The sequence below is a fragment of the Limulus polyphemus genome, unplaced genomic scaffold (assembly GCF_000517525.1).
Source record: "Limulus polyphemus unplaced genomic scaffold, Limulus_polyphemus-2.1.2 Scaffold515, whole genome shotgun sequence".
NCBI classification, from domain to species: domain Eukaryota; kingdom Metazoa; phylum Arthropoda; class Merostomata; order Xiphosura; family Limulidae; genus Limulus; species Limulus polyphemus.
In genome coordinates this window covers 174,659-199,586 of record NW_013666125.1, presented here as the reverse complement: position 1 = coordinate 199,586, position 24,928 = coordinate 174,659, and the positions used below count along the sequence as shown (strand labels likewise).

General features: G+C 34.9%; 1 protein-coding gene across 7 annotated transcripts in view; it reads left to right on the top strand.

Annotated features, from left to right (window-relative positions):
- LOC106458791 (discoidin domain-containing receptor 2-like) overlaps positions 1 to 24,928 on the top strand; it is a 324,729-nt gene that overhangs the window by 209,029 nt on the left and 90,772 nt on the right. For all 7 annotated transcript variants that reach the window (XM_022385127.1, XM_022385128.1, XM_022385126.1 and 4 more), the window contains one exon: positions 9,846 to 10,145. In XM_022385127.1, coding sequence (XP_022240835.1) covers positions 10,046 to 10,145 — 100 coding nt within the window. In that variant the 5' untranslated portion in view covers positions 9,846 to 10,045. The remainder of the gene's footprint in view (positions 1 to 9,845; positions 10,146 to 24,928) is intronic.

Below are 24,928 nucleotides of genomic sequence, written 5' to 3'. Positions count from 1 at the left end.
CTTAAAAAAATCATTTTAACGTTTTGAAAAGACTTTCGATGTTTGGGTAACAAACCATAAAAAGTACTCGAATCTTTGAAACTGATTTTTATCCTTTTTTATATTTATGTAATTTTTTTGTCATTTTATTAATAACTTCACCACATGTGAATTATCGAGAATTAGGGAATACAATTACTCAATCTTTTTACTGATATGTCTAGTACCTAATGTAAAAAAGACAACAAAAACTTTTTGAATGCAAGTTTCTTAAACTCCTAGAGGTAAGTGTATGGGCTTATAGTATAGTTTTGTTATTTACTTTTTGACTTCTGACTCTTAATAATAGCAACAAGATTATTCAAATGCAGCTAACTGAATGCATATAAATATATATCAACGTGGTTCGTTGACTTGTCTATACGTTAAACCTACTCTTTATTTGCAAGTTTATTTAGATAAGTGCTGTTTAACCTAGTTGTAATCAAGACCCGTCTGTAATTCACAATGATTTGAGGAGAAAATGAGTCATACTTCCGGAGCTATTTATTATATAAAGGAAGTAATGAGGATGATTAAGGTTCAAGGTATTTGTTATTGAACCCATTTCTCAGCACATCATGTACTGTTAGTCGAACCTTTCCTTCTTACAAACATGAATCTCACGTATAAAAGTCATGTGAAATCTAAGTTCTATACTTTCAAGTTCAGCTTAGAAATGGGTAAGGTAAGGTTTAATAACCTTACTCATCATTGGCCAACATTTCAAAGCCTGAGGTAGTAAATATTTTACTCCCGGTTCTAGCACAGCAATAACAACATCTTTGAAAGAAGTTTCCTTTATGGTACTTAAAGTCTCGAGTCAATACAGCTTCTTGATAATGACTCTTAATTTTGTCGCTCTTAGTTTCTGGTAGTCGTCTTTTTAAGTCGCTCTTGTATAAATATACCCAACCCTCGAACTCTAGATGTCCTGGTTCGTACATACTGAAACGTCACGTCTGTCAGAGGTCAAATGTTACTGTTCCTTTATTGTATCCATGAAGTCAGCTGCCAGGGCGTTTCTGACAGCTAAAATGTGGATGTCATGTTTATTTATTTTAGAACGGACGGGACGAGAGGATCCGCCCGATAAACACTTTTCAATCTCCTAGCAAAGTCTCAAAGTCCCACATAACACGCCCTCTGGTTGCTTCGAGAGAATACTTCGTCTGTTGATCTTGTTTGTTTGTAATGTTGTTTCTTCTGCTTGTTCAATCAGTTTGTTTTTTGTAAAGATAGAAACCTCTACAGCCTAGTTGTACACGTATAATTATGAATAGAGGAAAAGTGGGATTTCGGAAAGAGAGTTCTCCTATTGGCCATTTATTTTAGTGACGTGCCGAAATGGAAATTAAAATAATGTATTTGTCTTAAGCTTTATGACTATATAAAATATCTGACAGAATACTAGCAGATTACTTGGCAAGACAAGATTAAAAAAAAGCTATAACTGTAAATAATCTCCCGATAGATTTTTGTTTCTTAGGTGTTTTTTATTAAAACTGAGCTACTTTGAGATGTCTCCATCTTGGGAAATCGAACCCCCCAAATTTAGCATTGTAAGTCCGTAAACCTACTGCTGTCCCACCTGAGGACTTCTGCCGAAAGAAAAGTTATCGAGTGGTCCGTCGAGAAACAATATTATGCTATATGGCTGGATACAGTATTAAACTGTCTATAAAAATGTACGAATAAACATGTTTCATAATATTCAATATTATTTTAAATCTCGAAGAAGGGCATTACTAGTTTTTGTGTTTTTTCTTTTCACAGAACTTCAAATATTAAATTATCTCACACAGAATGATACCATTAAATTATATCTGACTGGCCCGGCATGTCTGATGGTTAGGGCATTCGACTCGCAATCTGAGAGTTGTAGGTTCGAATCCCCGTCGCATCAAACATTCTCGCCCTTTTAGCCGTGGAGGCGTTATAATGTTACGGTCCATCCCACAATTGTTGGTAAAAGAGTAGCCCAAGAGTTGGCGGTGGGTGATGATGACTAGCTGCCTTCCCTCTAGTCTTTCACTGCTAAATTAGGGACGGCTAGTGCAGATAGCCCTCGTGTAGCTTTGTGCGAAATTTAAAAACAAACTAGCAAACTAATAATTGAACGTGGTAAAATTATTACCTTAATTTCCAAACTTTTTACATTGTGACCTGTAAAAAGAAAGTGAAACTACGGTAGTTTTTCTCATGGTTTGTAAGATAATCGAACTAGTAATGAGCATTTTGAGCATGATAGAATGCTATTCATTTCAAAGATTAACACCAAGAACAAAGAAAGACTATGGAGGAAAATTTTTAAATAAATTAGTTGTTTTAATTTTAAGTTATCAGACCCATTACCGCAGAGAAATGCTCTACACACCGGGATCGTAGATGCATTATTAAAGTAATGGTCAATTCCCACAATTAGATCAGATAATACTGGTCTAAGAGTTGACGGTGGGTGCTGTTGGCTAGTTTCATTCACTTTTGTCTATCATTTCTAAATTAGGAAAAGCTTTGCACAGACAGCCCTTGTGTAGCTTTGCACAAAATTCTAAAACAAAAAATGTGAACTAAATTTTAAAATCTTTGCTTTGCTTGTCATACGTCACAATACTGCGATTTCAGAATAAAATAAAAAATTTAAAGCGCCACCATCAGGCGTAATTATCAAAATTTTAAAATGTCTTTCGATAGTACAATCTTGTCCTTGATTCAAACGCTCCAAACTCCTCAAGTTGAGTTCAACCCACTTTTCATGTTTTTGCTTTATTGGTCATACTCGTTACAGTGCTCTTGTCTATGCTCCTCAAATTCAAATTATAATCAATCCCTGTGAATATTTGAGTGCCAGTCAAATATGGCTGATCATCTATTTAGTCGAACAATGACAAGAAACGCTCCATCTTGTAACTCTTCATCTATACCAAGAAACTATTGTTACGAGTGACTTGTTGTGTTTCTGAACACAAAAAAAACTATTGTTACCAGTGACTTGTTGGGTTTCTGAACACAAAAACTATTGTTACCAGTGACTTGTTGTGTTTCTGAACACAAAAAAACTATTGTTACCAGTGACTTGTTGTGTTTCTGAACACAAAAAACTATTGTTACCAGTGACTTGTTGTGTTTCTGAACACATGATTTGCTCTTCATTGGAAATAAGTGACTAAATATTGATATATCCGCTTTCGTCTGGAAAGGATTTGTAACCAGCACTATTCTATTGAGGACAAAAATGAAAACGTTTATTTTATCAACTAGTTTTGGTTATGGTTTTGTTTTTTGTTATTGGCCGTTTACCAGTGATCGAAAATGAAATCCCTTGCAATATTTTATAATCTTCAATAAGATTGTTTTAAAACTACTTTGTTGTGATACTTGTGTAATACAAATACAAACTTGTAAGTGATGCTCGCCTTGAAAGCACATACAAATCAGCAACATGTTTCCTGCTTAGTTATAACACATGTGTTATAATATCCATGTCACAAATTTTTGCAAATAGTGAATGTCTACACGACAATACAAATAAAAATCCATTGTGTTATGAGTTTGCATTGATTTGAATGTACTATTGTTACTTAATCACAATAATGTGTTAAACTTTTTAGTGGCCTTAAAGCCTTTTGGAAGACCCGTATTTTATCTATATTTCCAATTGTTCTTATATCTCTTATTAATTAAAAGCTATCAATACATTCTACACATTCAGTTATGATAAGCTTTAAGGCTTTTTTTTAACTATGTAAATTTCGGTTTCGGAACATAACAAAATTTTTAAAGCGCCATCTACAGGTGTAATTAATCAAATTCTTAAAATGGCCTTCGATAGCACAATCATGTCCTTGATTCAAACTTATATGATATTGAAATAAGTTATTCATATGACTGAATGAGTTATTTATAAGCTTGAAGACATCACCCAAAAAAAGGACAGTCCATAACATGACGTTTCACATATAACATATAAAACGTTTCACTACATCCTTAAAGCACTCTTTATTATAGATACAGATGCAATGAACAGCCCCCCAAAAAAACTCATTCTAAGTTCCATAAGACACTATAAGAGATCATTATTTACCAACATTAAATTATCGCTATACATCATACAACTTAATGCACTGTTTTTGTGTAGCAAAGGCTTAGGATTGGCGTTACCATACAAAAACTAAACCAAGCATTCATATGTCCTATTTGTTTGAATAAATTAAAGTTAAAACTAACCATCACCTACTTTGTCTGATTCTGTGTCTTTCCCTCTGAAGTATTCAAGAAAACTGTTCCAAGTTTCAGTAAGAATATAACCTTCTTCGTAGATGGCACTCCTTCATGACATATTGATTCATTAGTTAACTATTTTTTGTTGTAGATTACAACCGGAATGTCTTGTGGAGAAAGATAAAAATATGATGATCGTTAGATCTTCTACGTAAGTTTTAGTGTTCAGTCTTGGTGTGGTAGGGTGATGCCGTCAGTCCAAGTATGTGGGTATATAGGAAACAACGTGTTTCCTGCGTTAAGCCGCTTTACGACATATTCTAGTCAGTTGTGAACTGCCGGAGGACATGTGTCCAAGAGGTCCCGGATTATGAAAGATGTCTGAGATGCACTCATGTTTCTGTTGATGTTTTACAGTGAGACAACATTTTGGACTCTGGTTATGTGAACATTTCCCGCAGCTGCTTTCCTAAGGTCCCCTCTAATCCTGCTTTAGACAGGAAATGGAGCATCGCCAAACCGTACCAGAATCAGCGGTCGATCTAGCTATTCACTAATGACGATAAAAAAAAACTTAAAAAAAGATACAGGACACACGCCGAGCGCAAAGTTTTCTTATAATATATATATATGTGTGTGTGTGTGTTGATATATCTTTGTGTTGATTCTGAAACATCAGTCAGCGGAAATAGATAAGACTGAATAAATTACTTACCAGTAGTTATACGTTAACATACGGAAGAAAGCTCTTGCATGTTAATTAACCATTGATATTCAGTTAATACTTTATATGTTATGGCATACTAAGTAATTTCATTAAAAAGCAACCAAGTTAGGCACAATTTTTTCTTTACACCCTAAGGAACAAATAACCGCAGGATCTTTAACTTTGATAATAATATTGTTTTCTACCTACATTTAACATTCGCAACCTACTTGTAATGTGTTATCTATAAATGTTATGCAATTATATTTATATTTCGCATAATATCTATCAATGGGCTATTACAGTGTAATTTTGTGCTATACAGTCCAAAATTTTCAAATGTTTATATGTTTGTGCTTCATAAACTCTTTTCTTCTCCTTGTTGTTACAATAATTGGTTTGAATTTCATTAACTATATAAACGATATGCAATTCGATCGTGATGGTAAATAAACGCCTTTTACATCACCCTGTTTATTCATTGACATTTGTAACAACTTTAAAAATTAATACAGAATTTGAATAAGTCTGAGGCATATTTCCGTTCGACTTATGAACTCTGGCAGATTTCATTATTATACCTAATTAATGGAACATTTTTATCTATCTCAGCTTATAAAATTGCACATTTAGAGCTCATTTGTGAAAAAATAACTCAAATATTGTAAAAAAATTATTGTTTGGCACCGATGAGGCTTTCTAGTTTACGTTATTTTTTTATCTAATTACCTGACCTAAGGGAATCTTTTCATAACATGAAACCTAAATGCTATTTTCTAGTTTGGATTGAGCTATCTAATATAACATCTCATTAGCAGCTTGCATTACTCATGTGATATCAGGCTTAGGAAACACAACTATTTGGAGAGTTGTATAGCAAGATTGTAAAGATAGATTGGAGGTTAGGTAAACTAAAGACTATTAACTTTACCTTTTAATAATGGCTCGCGTTTTATGATTCAAATAGAGTTTCTGGTCGATATTAACCCATTTATTGGTGATTTCATACTTTATGAGAACTAGTAAAGTAATATATATATATATATATTACAAGTCTATGTAAGTAAACAAAAATTTATTTATTGCTCTAAATAGTATTCTGAAAAACAAGCATGTCAGAATTAAAAGTTAGAGTTAGTTAACAGTTTATTTTCATTTTCTGACTGAACTGGAGATCGAAACAGAGAGGATATTAATTCTTTATAAGAACCATTATAAGATGTCTGGTACCTATATATTTGGTGCAATGCGAACTCCCGACCATTCTGAATTGCAATGCCGCCACCTACAAACTTAACACTTTAGAATATGTCACAGTTCCTTCCGAAGAAGAATATTCGTAGAACGAATTTTAAATAACACGGAGCCACGTGACTTTCCAAGAAGGAAATCTTCAATAATCTTCATGGTAGGGAAAAAACTCACAGAGAAGAACCCACACCCCAAGCCGATCCGGAGCGATACCCTCCTCCCCTCAAAAGAAAGTTATAGTTAAGAAGGGGGGACCTTCAACCCAAAACGCTACTGAATTGAAGACGAGTGTACTTCATGGTACTGTTAATAAGTCAATAAACAAAGATTTGAAGTTGACGAAGACTCATAAGCTAAAAGTTAAAATAACAAGAGGAAATGGAATCACAACAATTCTGTTTAACCATATATCTGTCATGCCTGCCTTCCCTCTATTTTAACCATATATCTGTCATGCCTGCCTTCTCCCCCTCCCTATTGCAGTTTTATTGTAAGTGTGATTTTAGAAGTAGAAATCTGCATACTGTAGGTTTGTACAAAGTTTTTGAAATTATGTGGCCTAAAGTTGACTTTGTTGATTTTAGAATTTTCACACAAAGTACTATCTGCGCATGCTCGTCACTAATCTTGAACATATGGAGGAAAGAGAAGGAAGCTAGTCAATAACACCCACAACAATTCTTGGGCTACTCTTATCTGATCGAATAGTGGGATTTGACCGTCACTCTTATAACGCATCCAAGGTCCCAAAGTGCAGAGCGCATTCTTGCGACAATGTGTCACGAACTATGAATAATCGGATTCACAGTTCGAGCACTCTTTCTCACTAGGCCTCATCCGGCCGTTTAAGATGGTCATGTTGCCCTTTGTAGAAGCTTGTTATCATGGAAATGTTGATGCCGGGTAATACCAGGTAACCATGGCCATCAAACTAAGCACCATATGACCTATAGAAGAATTTGTTCCGATGGAAATGCTGATCCTGGAACATTACTGTTATAAAGTGTAATTTACTTTGTGTATCCTTATTTCACCTTTCTTATTTCTCAGAATACACGCACTCTATTTCTAGATAAATTTTCAAATTATCAGATCCGGTAGTATTAACTTTTCACTTCCGATTATTGTTTAGACTTAGCCATAAACAGTTTAAAACCAGTACAGAAATTGAAATTGATTGTCATACAACTTCCAAACTGATTTTAAAAGGTGACATACCTTAACTTGAGTTAATTTCTATTTTCGGTGTAAACTTGCCCAGAAATTTAGATGTTTCGGCCCAAACAATAACCAAAAGTATACATGTAAGAGCGGCAACAGACAAAGTAGAAAATGTAACTTTTATAAAATATTTTATCAAAGAAAACAATAGATGAGCTTCATTAACACCAGAATCACCATCTTTAAAACCCAAGACAACATCAGTTTTTGCTTTAGAACCAGAAGAAACTTTGTTCTCTCTCTCTACTTCTAACTTTTTCACTTTTTTTCTTCTGAAACTCATTCACTGTCCATGTATATTTCATCGCGGTCACATCCACATCGACTGTCCATGTATATCCCATCGTGGTCACTTCCACATTGACTGTCCATGTATTTCCCATCGTGGTCACATCCACATTGACTGTCCATGTATATCCCATCGTGGTCACATCCAGATTGACTGTCCATGTATATCCCATCGTGATCACATCCACATTGACTGCATTTATTGCACTTGGAACACCTTATCACTGCGAAGTTGCAATTAATAGGTTTTTGTTTATCCTTAAACACGAAACTATATAATGAGCTATCTGTGATGTTCCCACAGCGGGTATCCAAACCTGATTTTTAGTGTTTTAAGCCCCCAGACTTACCGCTGAGTTAATGGGTGGGGGGCACAAGCAATAAGAGATATAATCGTCTTCTGATGTTTTCATAGTTTTCTACATTTATTTGTATACGTTTAAAAAACAGGACTTTCGGTTATAAAGTGGAAAATACTGAACAACCCTGAACAACGTGAAAAAGATACTTTCATTTCGTCCTCACGGAATATAATACATGGATATTGTTCTAGCATAAGTTTAGTAAATTCAAAAAGTTTAGAGATGTTACGTACTCCATAGTTGTTAGCAATTTTGGTCTGGTTGAATCATGAACTTAGGGTTAGAAATAATTTTTAAATATGACCTTTTAATATTATTATCACATTTTAGCCCGTTTTGAAAAAAACAACAACAAAAAACTATCTCGTCATAATGATCAATGAAGTAATTTCTGAAAAACAAAAGGTTCGGAATATTTATAAGTCACTAGAATGCTACAATAATTAAAACTTTAACGTCTTGATATCTGAAAATTGTTCTAAATAGTAAAATAAAATGGATTACTTTTAAAATCAAACTATGGTTTTAATTCAAATGGTTGCAGCAAGTCTGTCATTAGTTATGAGACATTCCATAAGTTTATGAAATGTAATGTATATTCCATCTACTTCTTAATAACCACACATCTATTTACTCATTGATTAAAAATGTACAACATATTGCGAGTTACAATAAAGAAAGGTATCCAAAGTACTCTCTGGTACAAGAGAATGATGCCTTTTGTACTGATTGACTCAAAAGAAAGATACTCTGTATACTGTCTAACTCAAGAGAAATACATCCTGTGTACTGTTTGACACACAAAAAAAACGATACTCTTTATAATACTGTCTGACGCATTGGAAAGATACTTTGTATACTGTCTGATGGAAGAGAAAGATATCCTCTGTACTGTCTGACTTAAGAGAAAGATACTTTGTATACTGTCTGATGGAAGAGAAAGATTTCCTCTGTACTGTTTGACTTAAGAGAAAGATACCTTGTGTACTGTCTGATGGAAGAGAAGGATATCCTCTGTACTGTCTGACTTAAGAGAAAGATATCTTGTGTACTGTCTCACATAAGATAGATTCTTTGTATAGTATCTGACAAAATATATATATACTGTACACTGTTTGGCTCAAGAGATAGAAACACTTTGTACTGTTTCACCCTAAAGAAAGATATCCTGTGTAATTTCTGACAGAAAAGAAAGCTACCCTGTGTACTAATACCCTTATCTTTTGAAACGTTAAAGAGGCATACGTACGTATAGTTGACTCTGTATAAAAGAAAAAGGCTTAACACGTTCACACAACAAAGTCTATTTTGTTTTTTAATACCTTATGTGACCAACACTCGTGTGTCTGTTAATACAGCGTTACCCTAATCATGGTTGTAACTTAAAACAAGTCGACTGAGGTTGGTTTCATTGCCTAGCAATATTGGTATGCAGAGAAGTTGGTGACGTTGATAGAAGGTACGTTAATAAATATAAGAAGATTTAGTAGTTTTTATTATTTATGAGAATAAACCTGGAACACATGATTACTGACCGTCTGTAGAAATGGTTATTTTATGGCAGTGCAAGCGCTCCCTTCTGAGCATGTTACACTATAGACTAGCTGGGGACTTGCTTGGCTAGGTAAACAGTGAGGAGGAGAAGTCCTTGTCACGATGTTTGCTCTCTGTCATATCTGATAGCTGAACATTGCTGTGAGCTGGTTTCGAGAGTGCCAAAGGCATATGCGTGAAAGTCTTCTTGGTAGTGATTGTCATTTTCTTGTTTTTGCTTACAGGTAAACAGATTCACGGAATGCCAGACAGCAGGAGCTACTGAAACTCGTGAGGCTTTACCGGAACCTTGTTAAATGTGGTCCAAAGTAAATCACGTAGTTACTAAGACTCGGGATTAAATATTACCCAAGTTTCTTCGCTCACCACTTGTGGCGCCACTGTCAAGTTTGACAAAGTGGGAACACTTGTCATAAGGAGGAGGATGTGGCGTCTCGTCGACCCGTCACTCATCATGCGGCGACTGATAATGATGCTACTGTTGGCCTCAAGCAACTTGGAGTTTTCACTTTCATTACGAACAGGTAAACCAGGATTTGAATCGTATATGTACTGTAAGTTAATATTCCCGGTTCACTAAATTCTGTATTTATTTTTATGATTAGATGGTTGTGAAATACGTCAACACTGTGCAAACAGCCGCACAAACATCATCAGACAGATGTGAAATACGTTAACGCTGTACAAACAGCCGCACAAACATCATTAGACAGATGTGAAATACGTTAACGCTGTACAAACAGCCGCAAAAACATCATTAGACAGATGTGAAATACGTTAACGCTGTGCAAACGGCCGCACAAACATGATTGGAAAGATGTGAAATACGTTAACGCTGTGCAATCATCCACACAAACATGATTAGTCACATGTGAAATACGTTAACGCTGTACAAACAGCCGCAAAAACATCATTAGACAGATGTGAAATACGTTAACGCTGTACAAACAGCCGCATAAGCATGATTAGACAGATGTGAAATACGTTAACGCTGTACAAACAGCCGCACAAACATGATTAGACAGATGTGAAATACGTTAACGCTGTGCAATCATCCACACAAGCAATTATGTTTAGATTTACAATTTTATATGAACACAGTTCTCGTGTAATCAGTTATGATACGTGTTTGCTGATAACATGATAACTGTTACTCAAGTTTAACTATATAAATAGCTACACACATTTAGATGTACGTATTATGTCGTTATCCCAATAGAATTAACTTATTAGCAGATATAAATATAGATATAAAATCATTAGATAAGATGGTATTATCAAGATAGAGATCGTTAGAGCTTAGGAACAACGTGCAGCTGTATAAATGATTACACGAGAACTGTGTTGATATAAAATTGTAAATCTAAACATAATTGTTTGTGTGGATGATTGCACAGCGTTAACGTATTTCACATCGGTCTGTTCCAAATAATGTTGATGTTGATTACTATCGAATATCACTTTTTTTACTTGTGTGGTTTGCACAGCGTTAATGATGTTTTTGCGGCTGTTTGCACGGCGTTAATGATGTTTTTGCGGCTGTTTGCACAGCGTTAATGATGTTCTTGCGGCTGTTTGTACAGCGTTAATGTATTTCACATCTGTCTAATGATTTTATTTTCAGAACTGAATAAAATATAAAATAAAACAATAAAAATTTAAAGGTTCAGACTACAAACATTGTTATCGCAAATTTAACAACAACAAAATGGTAGAATAGATTTAATAAATTTATGTTTTAAAATATCTTATCACCTTCCAAAATGAAGAACAATCTATAACTGTGTATGATTTTCAGCTTGTAAAGAAACCATTTGTAAATCTGTTAAAAATTCTCCTATGAGCGTCCGAAACCGCGCTACTCTTTATCAGAATGAGGATTCCACATGTGCACGAGGTTAGAGCCAGCTTATCATTTAAACTTATGAGCTTCGGGTCGGCCACATGCTACGTTTTTGAAACTCTCCTACTACCAGAACCTAAGTAACCGTAACGTTAGGGGTATGAATAAAAGAGATAAATGAAGTTAAAGATGTACAGAGTCTATTCTCAACCCTACTACTAAAACAGAAACATAATTCATTACATTAATCTCGAATGCTTATATATATGATATTCTCGATACCACCGCCATCTGCACAGTTATAAGTTTCTTTAAAAGTTTTCCAACTACGTTTAAAATCAATATATTTATTAACAGTTAACTTTTTATTCTAGAATAAAATAGATGTTTTTAAGTTATTTACCTGAAAGATGCTCCATAAGCAATACAAAACACTGCAGAAAGAACGTAATGATGCATCCAGTGTGACTTCAGTAGGCTTTGAAAATTTTGTACAACACGAAAAAACAAAAAAATTATTAACTATCAATTATGGTTTTAAAACAAGTTGCCGATTTTCTTTCAAGGAATTGTGCACATATAGTTCAATGTTTAAACTGAACATTCAAGAGTTAAGAGTTGACCAGCTGAGTAGTAAGAGTCACATAAGAGGACCCCATGGGTTGTTTTATTTATCTCAGAGCAGCGCCATCTTGTGGTTATATTGGTAACCACTAATTTATTCTGATCATAAACAAGACGTAACAGTAAGATGTAGAACACAAATTACAACGTTTCTTAGGTTTATAAAAATACAATTTAAACAAATTGGTTAAATAATAATAATGTTAACAGTAAATTGTCGTACTAAATTCGTTGTCAGCTGTTTGAGGAGTCTCTGCTAGCCAGAGAACAAGGAGAAAAAATAGTCGCATACACGAAGGTATAATCATTACCATGCATGAAATGTAACTGTGCAGAAAAGCAAAAACAACTTGAATTAAAAAGAGCTTTTCATCGCCTCAAAACATTTACTGAAAATAGATCAGAAACTTTTTAGCGCTAACACATGTTAAGCTTTTGTGTACTTGTGAAGATCAGACAAAAATCTCACAAAAACGCCCTGTAGGCACAAATGTACAAGATTGATTAATTAATCAATGTAATTTATCTGAAAGTAAGACCATTTTGAAGCTCATTTAGACTAAGGGAAATCATGCCATTCTACCATTGAAATAAAGAATAGTGTAAGAAAAAAAATGACATAATCATGCCATTCTACCATTGAAATAAAGAATAGTGTAAGAAAAAAAAATGACATAATCATGACATTCTACCAGTACTCTGATCGAAATTGAAAAAGAACCTGACATAGCCAACAAAAGACATAACATTCTATCAATACAATGAACAACAGAGTAGGAAAAATATTACACAAAGAAAATCATGACATTCTATCAATACTGAGTGTAAGAAAAACATGATAATGACGAACGAAAGTCGTGAAATTCTATCAATACTGTGCGTAAAAAAATATGATGATGACGAAGAAAAGCCGTGAAATTCTATCAATATTGTGAATAGCAATGCAAAAAAAAAAATACAGTGAAAAGCAATGGACAATGAGAGGATTGAAAGAAACGGTTAAGATCATTTAGTTAAAAAATACTTCATGATTTTTTTGTTTTCTTCGATGTCAGATGGAAAGCGGTATAATTTATCTGCGAAAACTATTTTTTTATCACATTTTGAAAATGGTGGTACTGATAACTATGCCTGGTATTTGGTATAGGATAATATAATCTGATCGAAATATGCTTCTTGGAAAATTTACAGCCTGTAGGAAGGCTAGGTTCTAAGCCTAACTATATTTGGTCGCCTCAGTAAAAGTATGTATAATATTTAAATTCTATTGAAACTCTCCTAACGTTCTGATCGAACAACCAAGCATGCAGCACAAAGAATTTTAATGTTCCTTAATATACATTTTTTTTTTCATATAGCTTGATAGTGACGTCATGTATATCTGGAGGTTATTTATAAGACGAGCTTTGTTCACTTTCTGGAACATTTTGTTTAGCTTGGACTTACGTACTTTGTAATAGCGTCTTAAATTAAATCTACAAAATATTCCTGCCGTTAAGAAACTAAAATAATTATAAAATGTTTAATTTTGGTGAATTACGTGCCCGGCTTAATGAAACTCACTCTTGCGCTACTTAGAAGAATGTAATTTGTTAATTCAGCATTGTTTCCAAACAATATAATAATGCCTGCACAAATTGCACTAGTTGCAAGGTTATGAAGCCTTTAAAGTCTATGAGTAATAGAACTATAATTATGCTCATTTCATAAGATACTTCAGTTCTTTCGTGGTTAAGTTTATGTGGTTGCGCGTAGGTATAACTGTATCACTGTAGTCATTCAGGCTCTTAGAAGACGACGTAGGAGCGAGTGCAGAGCAGTGTGTGTTGTAACGTGTTTATTACTTATGTTCAATTATTATTTTAGGATAAAGGTGCAGTGTCTAATTTACGTTTATTTGTTTACAATATGTTTTGTTTTTGCAATACTTCGTCGCCCATATTATCTAACGACGAAATTAATCTCCACCACCTACTTTGTTTTTGTAGTTTTCTCATTATTCACACGTTATGTCTCGTAGATTTTGATTTAATTATAGTTCTATACAACGTCTACTCCCAGGCAAGTGTTTTAATTATTTTTTTGCATTCTAACCAAAATAAAATGCTTCTTAAAGTAACCTTAATGTTCTGAACACTTTCGTGTAAATGTCGTCGATAAAGAAGAAATACATCCCACCAAACATGCTCGCCCTTTCAGCCATGGGGGCGTTATAATGTGACGGTCAATCCCACTATTCGTTGGTAAAAAAGTAGCCCAAGAGTTGGCGGTGAGTGGGGATGACTAGCTGCCTTCCCTCTAGTCTTACACTGCTAAATTAGGGACGGCTAGCGCAGATAGCCCTCGTGTAGCTTTGCGCGAAATTCCAAAACAAACAAACAAACAAAGAAGAAATAGCGAATACATAAAACCAGCCCTTCCACGTCATGCGATACAGCATCAGAATTATACTTAATGTACCAAATGTGTCATTAAGTTTTAATTAAGCTTATAATGAGTGTAGTAACTCTTCATTGTCTTCCATTTCATCATCATTTATAACTATACACACGAAATCAGTGTTCGTTGATGCGGGTCGCACTTACCCATGAATAGTACTTTTCTTTGTCGTGACTGTAACGATATATTCAGCTATTATGACTAGAGTAACTTCGCATAACTCCTATTTGTTCTTATTCTAAGAAGCAGATATGTAAATGTAGCGGAATTAATTCTGTTAAGAAAGATTCTGTAAACAGTCTCTTCAAGTTTCATGGTTAAACTGTAATCACCGAATTCTTTGGGCGACAACTGCGGCAATCCAGACAAACTCATTATTTACCAAACTGAAACATCATTGACATTAATTAGAAGTATAATTATTTGCCATGATAGGTTTTTAATTTCAGTTTTGAACAACAGTTTCATTTTGGGTAACTATCATCAATTAAGTTGTAATTAACCTTTTAATCTAAATTGTTTTCGGTTTTAAAAATTAACAGTTAATTAATCCACTCTCATAAAACTCAAACAAAAATAAAATAATAAAAGTAAATATTTAATTTATCCAAAAAAAGAGAGAAATTTTCTAACATTTATAGCATAAAATAAAGCTGCGTAATTAGTTCCGATATTATGGTTTTCAGAAACTGCGGTAAATTATCTCGCGGATTTCAAAAGATTTGGGTAAATAGCGTCTGTTATAGGTAACGTATATATACGTATGGTAATATACGGCTGTAAAGTGTATTTCAGATCAACAACAACAACAAAATCTAAAAGCGGTAATTTGTTAATAAATAACAAACGTGATGGCAGGACTATTTTCAGGTAGGGTTTGTTTGTTTTAAGCGAAGCCACATTGGGCTATCTGCTGTGTCCACTGCGTAGAATCAAAACAAGAATTTTAGCGTTGTAAGTCCGTGGACTTACCACTGTCCCACCGGAGGACTTTCAGGTAGGGTATTCTTTTAATGAAAATAGCTACTTTAAAATAATATTTTTTAAAACGAAATGCTACAAACAGGATCATAATACAACAGTATTAAAGCTTTATTAGTTTGGTATCTCAAAAGTAAGAAATAGACACTCATGTATAAATATAAAACTAGTTTTTTTGTTTTTGTAGGGGTCCCAAAGTAAAACTTAAATATGATATATCTTTTTTATATCCTCCCCTATATATATATACGAAAATCATGATCTGAAAGGAATCAATACAGATTCAAACTATTTTTATGGGCCTTAGAACAGAATATGAACACTGCTGTTTTAAAACTCAGCTTTTACTTTTTCTTTTATGGCTCAGCGTATATAGCCATAATTTCCCACATTCATTGTAAAGGGGAGATTAACTCGGACATAAAGTCTACATTGTCTTCATTCCTTATCTTTCCATTCTTACTGACTCGTCTCGTTACAGTTCTGTCCTATGAAACAAGCCGATCTAAGGGTGGGCGAGTTTCAGTTTTCGCGACCTTCCCGAATTTTCCATATCTGTCAGGAGACGCAGAGAAAGCCGCACTTGTCAGCATATCTCCACTGCTACATCAATTAAGAAGCCGACACTTTGTGATGAGCTATCCGAGTTGTTGGTTTTTTGATAAACCATTAGGTGATGTTTGATGAAGTCATCTGGAACAGCTGTTAATAGGGCAGAGATCCCTTGATGACACCAACACAACCTAGATGGGAACAGCTGAATATATATATATGTGAAATGTACTAAATGTTTCCAATCTACCGATTTTATAAGGAAATTATTCAGTAATTAATGTCCAACTGAACAAAAACAGTACATCTTTTGACGCACAGCACAATATTTTTCTAAAAGAAAGGTTTCGTTTCCAGTATTTATACACAAGATGTATGATTTAATGAGACCAAACAGCTGAATGAATCAAAGCATGTTTTATAGACATAAGTAACTCTTGTCGTATTTTACAGAGAAAAGTGATTTTTCATCCCAATACTTGAAATAATAAATAGAAAACACATGGGAAATGCGTTAAATTGTCAAGTTTTTTCTCAAATAGAAAATGTGGTAATATTTCTTAGGAATTCTTTTATGGCAGAGAAAAAGGGATGTAAATAATCTAGTTACAACGCTCTGGTGATCTTTACGTCATCATTCACGCCGACAGACTACAGTGACAGATTCTATGATTACTATCACCATTGCCTGCTGCGTTAGGCTTAGAATTCCGACCGGGTTGTTGTACCAAAACGCAACTAGCTACTGCAAGACATGGAGTCTTATTGATAAGTATCACTAGTTAGGCCTATTTCTCTTTGGAATGACCTTGAGATTAGAATCTCCGTTTCTTGAATGTCATCACTTAACTGAAGGTATCGCTGTAGGTAAACGTTTGGTTATTTCTGAAGCCAGTTAACGAATTGTTAATCAGACTCTATATTCGCTTTTCTTCTTATTTCAACTGAGTGTAGTCTCAAATTAAATTAGAACATTTTCTTAAGTCTATTTGTCTGTTTTCGTTGGTCATACTTTAATTCTAAGACACACACACACATACTCATGTTAAGAGCAATTTTCTATTTTTTTTTCGATCTTTCACTCTTACAGAGTCTGTAATACATTTGTCGTTAATTGTTTTGTTGGTGATGGTATTTATTAGTCATTTAAAAAAACGCCTAATTTGGATGTTTATATTGGACTGTAGATGTAGATTATAAACGAAAGAAGTGGGTATAATTTCTTTATAGAACAGGAGCTTTTGAGAAATATCAGCAATACATTAAAATTAATTTACTTACAGTTGATTTCTATATTTTTTCACTTTCGAACAGGACTAAAAGTTAAAAAATTAAAACAAAATTATTTTGAGAGGATCTAAAATAGGCTTCAGGACACTCAAAACGTTTCCGTTGCAGTGAGTATCCCGTGTTGGAGAGTTTTTGGTTTGTTTGCTGTTACGTTTGTTTGCTGCTATGCCCAGCACGGGTATCGAAATCAAATTTTTTAGCATTATAAGCCTTCAAACTTACCGATTATGTACTGGGGAGGGGCTATTGGGGAGAAATTAACTTCACGACCTGCATGAGTTTCCTTTCGCTTGTTTTATTTTTGTAGCTTTACATATATACATAAAGCTGGATGTTTCTTTAAGTTACTAAGCTGCCATAGGTGACATTTTCTAGAATGAATACTAAAATATCATTAATATTACGTTAAACGAAACGAAATAGTGGAGAAAAAACAATAATTCTAGATTTTACCAATGAGATGGACAACGTCATGCAGTATCGAGATGAAATAACGTAGAGGTGAGTTGAAAAATAAATATTTCTCTCTGAGGTCGCATAAAGCTCTTTTGACTGATTTTTCTTTCCATCCATTTAACAAGACTAATAAGAACTCCTATTGCTCGAAACTACATTCTTTCACTGGTCATGATGTAAGTAATTGAACTATTGCGACTTAATATTTTTCATATGGTAGTTTGTATTAAACATTATGATTCAAACAAAGAAACAGATGGAGTGCTAGCTCTTAGCGATCCGTTCTCAGTACAGTCTGGATAAATATTTATGAAAAAATAACTTCTAATTAGGACATACCGTTAATAAAAAAAAATTAGTTCTGATGAAGAAGATAGATAAAACCTGAAATGATACGTAAAACAGCTTTCATGCGGTAAAATCAAATAATAATAAAAAATCACCACGAAATTAAGAACACTGCTGTAGAATAGTGGCCTTGTTCTTGGTGGGATCGTTAAGAACTCTTTGGTGTCACTCAGCACCTTCTTGCGCCCTTACCCAAGCGTGTCGAGAGCTGCCAATAAATAGGGCGTTGTTGTAAAGTGGCCTCGTTAAAACGAATAGATACAGTATGTTGTTGGTTTATTCATTCTTAGGATTTACTAAAAATTATCTTTTTTTTATTTGCTCTAGCTGATCGTCAGTAAACATAGACAAACAGATGGATGAAAACCATTAAACTTAAATTATATTTTAATCCTATGTCGCTAATAATATTTTGTATAGCAATAATACCATTATTAGTACTTTGCTTCTTATAAATCATGGTTTGGCACGAAATTACAAAATTGAATATAATATATATAAAAACACAATACCTAAACACTTGACCTTTTACTCAACTTGTTCCAGTCCAGGAAGTTTGTAAGTAGTATACTGATATTATCTATATCCAATGAGGGTCTTCAATTAGCAAGCCCCCCAGTGTCACAGCGGTATGTCTGCTAACTTACAACGCTAGAATCCGGGTTTCGATACCCGTGGTGGGCAGAGCACAGATGGCCCATTGTATAGCTTTGTGCTTAATTACAAGCAAACAAACAAATCAATTAACAAGTTAAGCAGCATGTACTTTTATTTAAAAATTAACAACATAGTCTTCATGTACCAGAATAACCACAATCAGTATTAGTGGAAAAGTGACGTTTTCTCTTACTTCACATTCATGGCTTATCGACTTCTATCACGCTAGTTTTCCCATCACAAATTGAAGCTCAGGAACCCCAAGTGAAATGTCCTGTTAAAACTGTGAATTTTCTCAAAGTACTCCTCTGAGAACTGCTTAGATACCCATCCTTCATTGTCACAGAGCTACTTTAGCGACATCAAGTGGAGAAGATCGAGAGCTCTGCTGTTGACGTCCTCACACACACACCAGCCTGCTCAGCGGATTGGTGCAAATGGTGTGTCCAAGGTTTTCCAAGAATGGGAGATGAATATTAACAGCTGCTCTGCTTATGACACGGGTTTTTTAGAAGAAAAGTACTCGAGGCCCCCACACTTTAAGCAAGAATGTGGGTGGGTGGAATTTCGGAGGTGAAGCAAGCCAGACCCAGTCTTCACTCGAGAAAACAAACTCATATAAAATGATGTCCAAAATATGATAATGACTCAGATTAGGACTCTTCCGTGATTACGTGCATGATAGATCTGACTGGTCTATCGTTTACTAACAAAATATCAGTGTTGTGGTCCAATACCTAGCCGTCTCACATAGCCTTTCAACGATAACCCTTTAGTATAACTTATAAATTTATATGAGGTTGAGAAAAAATATGTTGAAGATTAACTTTATAAGAAACAGTCCTATCGAACTAGAATTTTGTATAAAATAGAGTGTTTTTACTTAAGCTACTAGTTAGTATCAAGCTGGGCGTGGCTTAGAGGGAAGCGTGCTGGTTTGCGGATTTAAGGGCCCAAAGCTCGAGACATAATGCCACTAAATACACTCCTCACTTTCAACAGTAAGAACGTTATAAAAGTGACATGAATCCCGTTATTTGGTTCAAAGAGCCTGACATAGCCCCTGTAGCGGCATGTACTGCTGGCTTTAAGCCACACTTGTCAGTAGCTCAAATTAAGTGACGGTTATACCTGACCACGTAGACTAGGTGCGCTTAGATGATGCTATAATAAACATTACAATATTTTCAACTGCATATCAGTAACACAAACTTAAGAAGACGAACAATACTTTTAAGTCAAAATACACAACACTTTTACTCAATAAAAATGATAAAAATTACAATACCTCTAACGAAGGGTGGTATATCTGACATAGCTGCATCAGTTTACCTTCCCAAAACTCGTTAATAAAGTAAGCTGCTATATAAATATAACAATTCCTTTCTGTCATGTTTTTAGTAAACCACTCTGATTCGCAAGTATAACAACGTTCCTCTATTATCAAGGCATGTTAATGCAAGAATATAACAGTTTTTACTATCTCATTATCGTGGTGGCCTGGCATGGCCAGATGGTTAGGACGCTCAATTCGCAATCTGCGGGTTCGAATCCCCGTCCCATCAAACATGCTGCCCTTTCAGCGTCATGATGTGACAGTCAATTCCACTATTCGTTGGTGAAAGAGTAGTCCAAAGGTTGGCGATGTGGTTGGCCTTCACTCTAGTTTTACTTTCTCCAATTAGCATCCCTTTCTAAAAAAGATGACAGGAACTGTCACATACCTGCATTAGTATTCCACACTAATGAGTTTGTTTTTGAATTTCGCACAAAGCTACACGAGGGCTATCTGCGCTAGCCGTCCCTAATTTAGCGCCCCCAGTGGCATAGCGGTACGTCTGCGGAATTACAACGTTAGAAACCGGGTTTCGATACCCGTGGTGGGCAGAGCTTAGATAGCCAATTGTGTAGCTCTGTGCTGAACTTCACACAAACAAACCCTAATTTAGCAGTAAAAGCATGTTTCTGTTATTTTATTTGTGTATTTTTGTTTGTGCACTATTTAATAAAATTCAACTTTAAAGTTTATCTCTCCATGAATGTTTTAGTTGAAGTTAATTGATAATTATTTACTTCCAACAAACATTTATCATGGAAGAAACAATAGAAAATAGAAAACAATTTACAATCAGCTAATTTATCACGCTGAATGTTTGATATATCTTATCCCATTAATCAAAAATAACAGTGTTTAAATATTCGATATTTTTTTTCACTTCTTAATCCATCAGTATCTTCCCTTTTTTGTCTATGCTTATACTGACTTATTCAAAACATTCAAAGAAATGACGACAAAAAAATTACTCGTTTTTCTCTTACTCTCTAAATTTGTCATTGTCATGTAGTATTCGTTCTCTTTCAAGAAGCTCTGTTGAGTAACAATGAAAGTTAATTTCACCGCGTTGTTAGCGCTTGTGTAAACTGAATGCTAAAACTCGTCTTAACACCTCATGCATATTTTGTAGATGTTATCAGCAGAGTGTTGTCTCGTTCACATTTCTTTCAAAACTAAATGGACAAACATAATCGAACAAACTCATCTTCTGATTCTTGTACCTAGTTGTTGTTTTTTTCCTTCACCGTTGACTTAAGGGAACGTTTTCGTTTGTACACCATTCAGATGACTGTCAGAATAATTTACCCCAGCGCTATGTTCCTTACACGCGTTATTGCCTCCGATGAGTCTGGGATCCTCAACTTTTATTGATTCTGAGCTTGTCGGTTTCTTTTATACAATGCTTGGTTAAAGAGTTACTGCTCGTTCTCCCTGTGACCAGGGTGAATCAATACTTGATGGTAAAATTAGGTGCCAGATGAGAAGACCTGGAGGGCGATGTGACAGAGAATGCGCAAATGTAAATAAAATATATTATATAACTAATATAGTTCATTGTTTCTTCAAAATTTCTTTAACATATTATTTTTATAGTTTTATCAAAGAACTTGTTTAGCCTGTATTTTTCTTCGGTGAAAACAATATATTTATAAGCTCGAAATTTTATAAAACAAATAAGGATTTTGTCTTCTCGAGTACTTATATAACAGATGGGTCGAGCGCTAACCAGTGGTTAGTGTGCCAGACTGTGAAGTTAAACAGATGTGTCGAGCGCTAACCAGTGGTTAGTGTGCCAGACTGTGAAGTTAAACAGATGTGTCGAGCGCTAACCAGTGGTTAGTGTGCCAGACTGTGAAGTTAAACAGATGTGTCGAGCGCTAACCAGTGGTTAGTGTGCCAGACTGTGAAGTTAAGGTTTTGTAGTTTGCGTCCCGCTACCGAAAAAAAAATCTCTTCCCGCAATTTGGAGCTGTGAGTGTGATATAAGGGTGGCAGTCAAATACCACCATTCCGTCCGACAACAGTGGCCCAAGAGTTGGCGATAGGTGGTGTTGACTAGTTGCCTTTCCTCTAGTCTATCACTGCTAAATTAGGGACGGCTAGCGCCCTCGAATAGCTTAGCGCGAAATTCAACCAAACAAATAAAGAAGAAAAACCTGTATCAGCTTAAATTTTTTGCAGGCATTTTATTGACGTTTTCATACGTAGTTCTTGAGCCACAATTCTTCTCCAAGACACAACAGAGCTTTGAAAATATTGCAACGCTTCTGTGACATAATGATTTTTAACATGGACAAGGAAATGTAAAACTTTTTATTTACATACGTGAAAATAACACTCACTGCTTGTGTCACATCTGGAGTGGGTGTTTTCATTTTGACCCCTATACATTGACAAGTCTTTAGTTAGCTCTACTGAACACTTAAATTGTTATTCTTATTCATAATTTTTTGGTCGTTTTTCATCTATTAGGTCCAATATTTGCAGTAGTTTTCTTAGGACTCGTGGTGGATTTATACTTTTATTGTATCTCTGTGTATTCTGCGGAATAAAAACAGAAATAAGTAATCATATTTTTGGCATAATTTTGTATGTTTGTTTTCTTTTTCTTTCTTTCTTTGTAATTAAGCACAAAGCTACACAATGGGCTATCTGTGCTCTGCCCACCACGGGTATCGAAACCCGGATTCTAGCGTTGAAAGTCCGCAGACATACCGCTGTGCCACTGGGGGGCATTGTATGTTTGTGCAAGGACTATTTGTGCCCTGTCCGCCGTGGTGAACAGAACCCCTGATTTTAACGTTGTAAATATTTAAGCTGTCTCACCGGGAGACTCGTATAATATTTTGAGAAACTCAATTCATGTAAATAAAAAAAGTATATTATTAAAAATTATATAGATGGCACTTTAGATATTTGAAAATAGTATACATTTTAGTACAAGGTTTCAATGTGGCTTTGTTTAAAGTTAGAATCCTGTGTCACTTTCTATTACTGTATGTTATCCACATTATCATTCATTACACAGTATTTCATCAATGGTAATCACAACAGTGATCATTATTGTTTTATGCTCAACAACGTGTATAGAAACAAACACATTCACTCAAGTGACTTTGCGTTTTAGTGACAGGTCAAATCTCTGTTTTCTCTTGCTGCATATTGAGAATGACGTGATCTCACAAACCGTGCATTACGTTTCAAAAAAAAAATACTGAATGGAATAGATTAACGTTTTAGTTTGACAAATTGATGTCCTATATACATTCTGTCTTTGTATGAGAGTTATGTTTCTATACCTTATTGCACTAGAGACACCACGGACCATGGGTGATAAGCAGGTCTTCGGAACTATCCTTGTTATTGCGCTTTAAACCAACGGTCCTGACACCGAACTCATTACAGCAAACTTGACTTTAAACTTTTCTGCTAGCACGTGCCCATTGTTACACAGTGTTTCAATGAAGATACACTGCGCTGTAATTAGTAAACTGACAACATAAGCAACCCGCATGTCATTCAGTAAGATAGGTAGAAATTCCAACCCTCCTTCGTTTTCTCAGAAGTCCCTGATTTAGTTATCGCTGAGGTGAACTACAGGAGTAAATATGTCGGTAACAAAGAAACACAGCGTCGAGAGGACAAAAGATTTCTTTCTTTTCTGCTTCTAATAGACGTACTTTGGCTGCTTACTGGAGCATGTACTATTCTGACGGAAGACACAACGAAGAATTTGTCCAAAAAAAAAAAAGCTTTAAAAAATTTTCATGAGCACTCACAGTCTCTAACGTGGCGGCTTCAGTCTGTTTGCCACAAATACACCATGCTTGAGTGGTCTTTCCCTGACCATGGGTAGGTTCTTACCGCCTGGATGACTTGGATTACACTGGTTCGAGAGTACCGCGATGTCATGCTGATTCACTTACATACAGCTGAAATCATGAAATCTCATTTTTCTTCTTGATTAGAGGACAAAGACTTTAAACATAAAGAACTAAGACAGAAAAGATTTCAGTCAAACTACTTCAAACAACATCATACGTCAACGGGGTTTTATTTGTAATTATTAAAGCCAAGGCACAATGCTGTAGATTGTACAGAAATAAAGGCCTATTTTGCCAATTGTTAGCCAATCATAATCGAGATAACATACAAAAGCTTATATTATAATGTGCATGTCAAAAGAATACGTGTGTTACTGAGCTATTACTAACGGCATTTTTATTGTTTGCTTAGAAACATTTGACAGAAATTTGCGATCGAATTGTTTTTAATCATTATATTGTTTTAGAATAGTAACAGAACGGCCCCCCAGTGGCACAGCGGTATGTGTGCGGACTTACAACGCTAGAAACCGGATTTCGATACCCGTAGTGGGCAGAATACAGATAGCCCATTGTGTAGCTTTGTGCATAAATTCAAACAAACAAACAAGTAACAGAACGAAGGTATTTTTTAATATATTTATACAAGTCACTGTCTTTATAGAGAATCAAAACAAAAAACACATCTGAAACATTAATGTTCTCTCATGGTCAAGTGTACAATCACTGTTGACGATGTTTTTACTTTCTTTCAAATGTTTTTAAATGGCTTACTTATACGGTGTTTAATTAATGAGGTTTGGGCTTGAACTGTGATATCTCTGGTAGCCAGTGTGATAGATACCCTGACTATAGACATTCTTTGTAAGCCCAGTGGCTTAATTAACCAGGTTTGGGATTCATCGTGATATCTCTGGTAGCCAGTGTGATAGATACCCTGACTATAGATATAGCCCA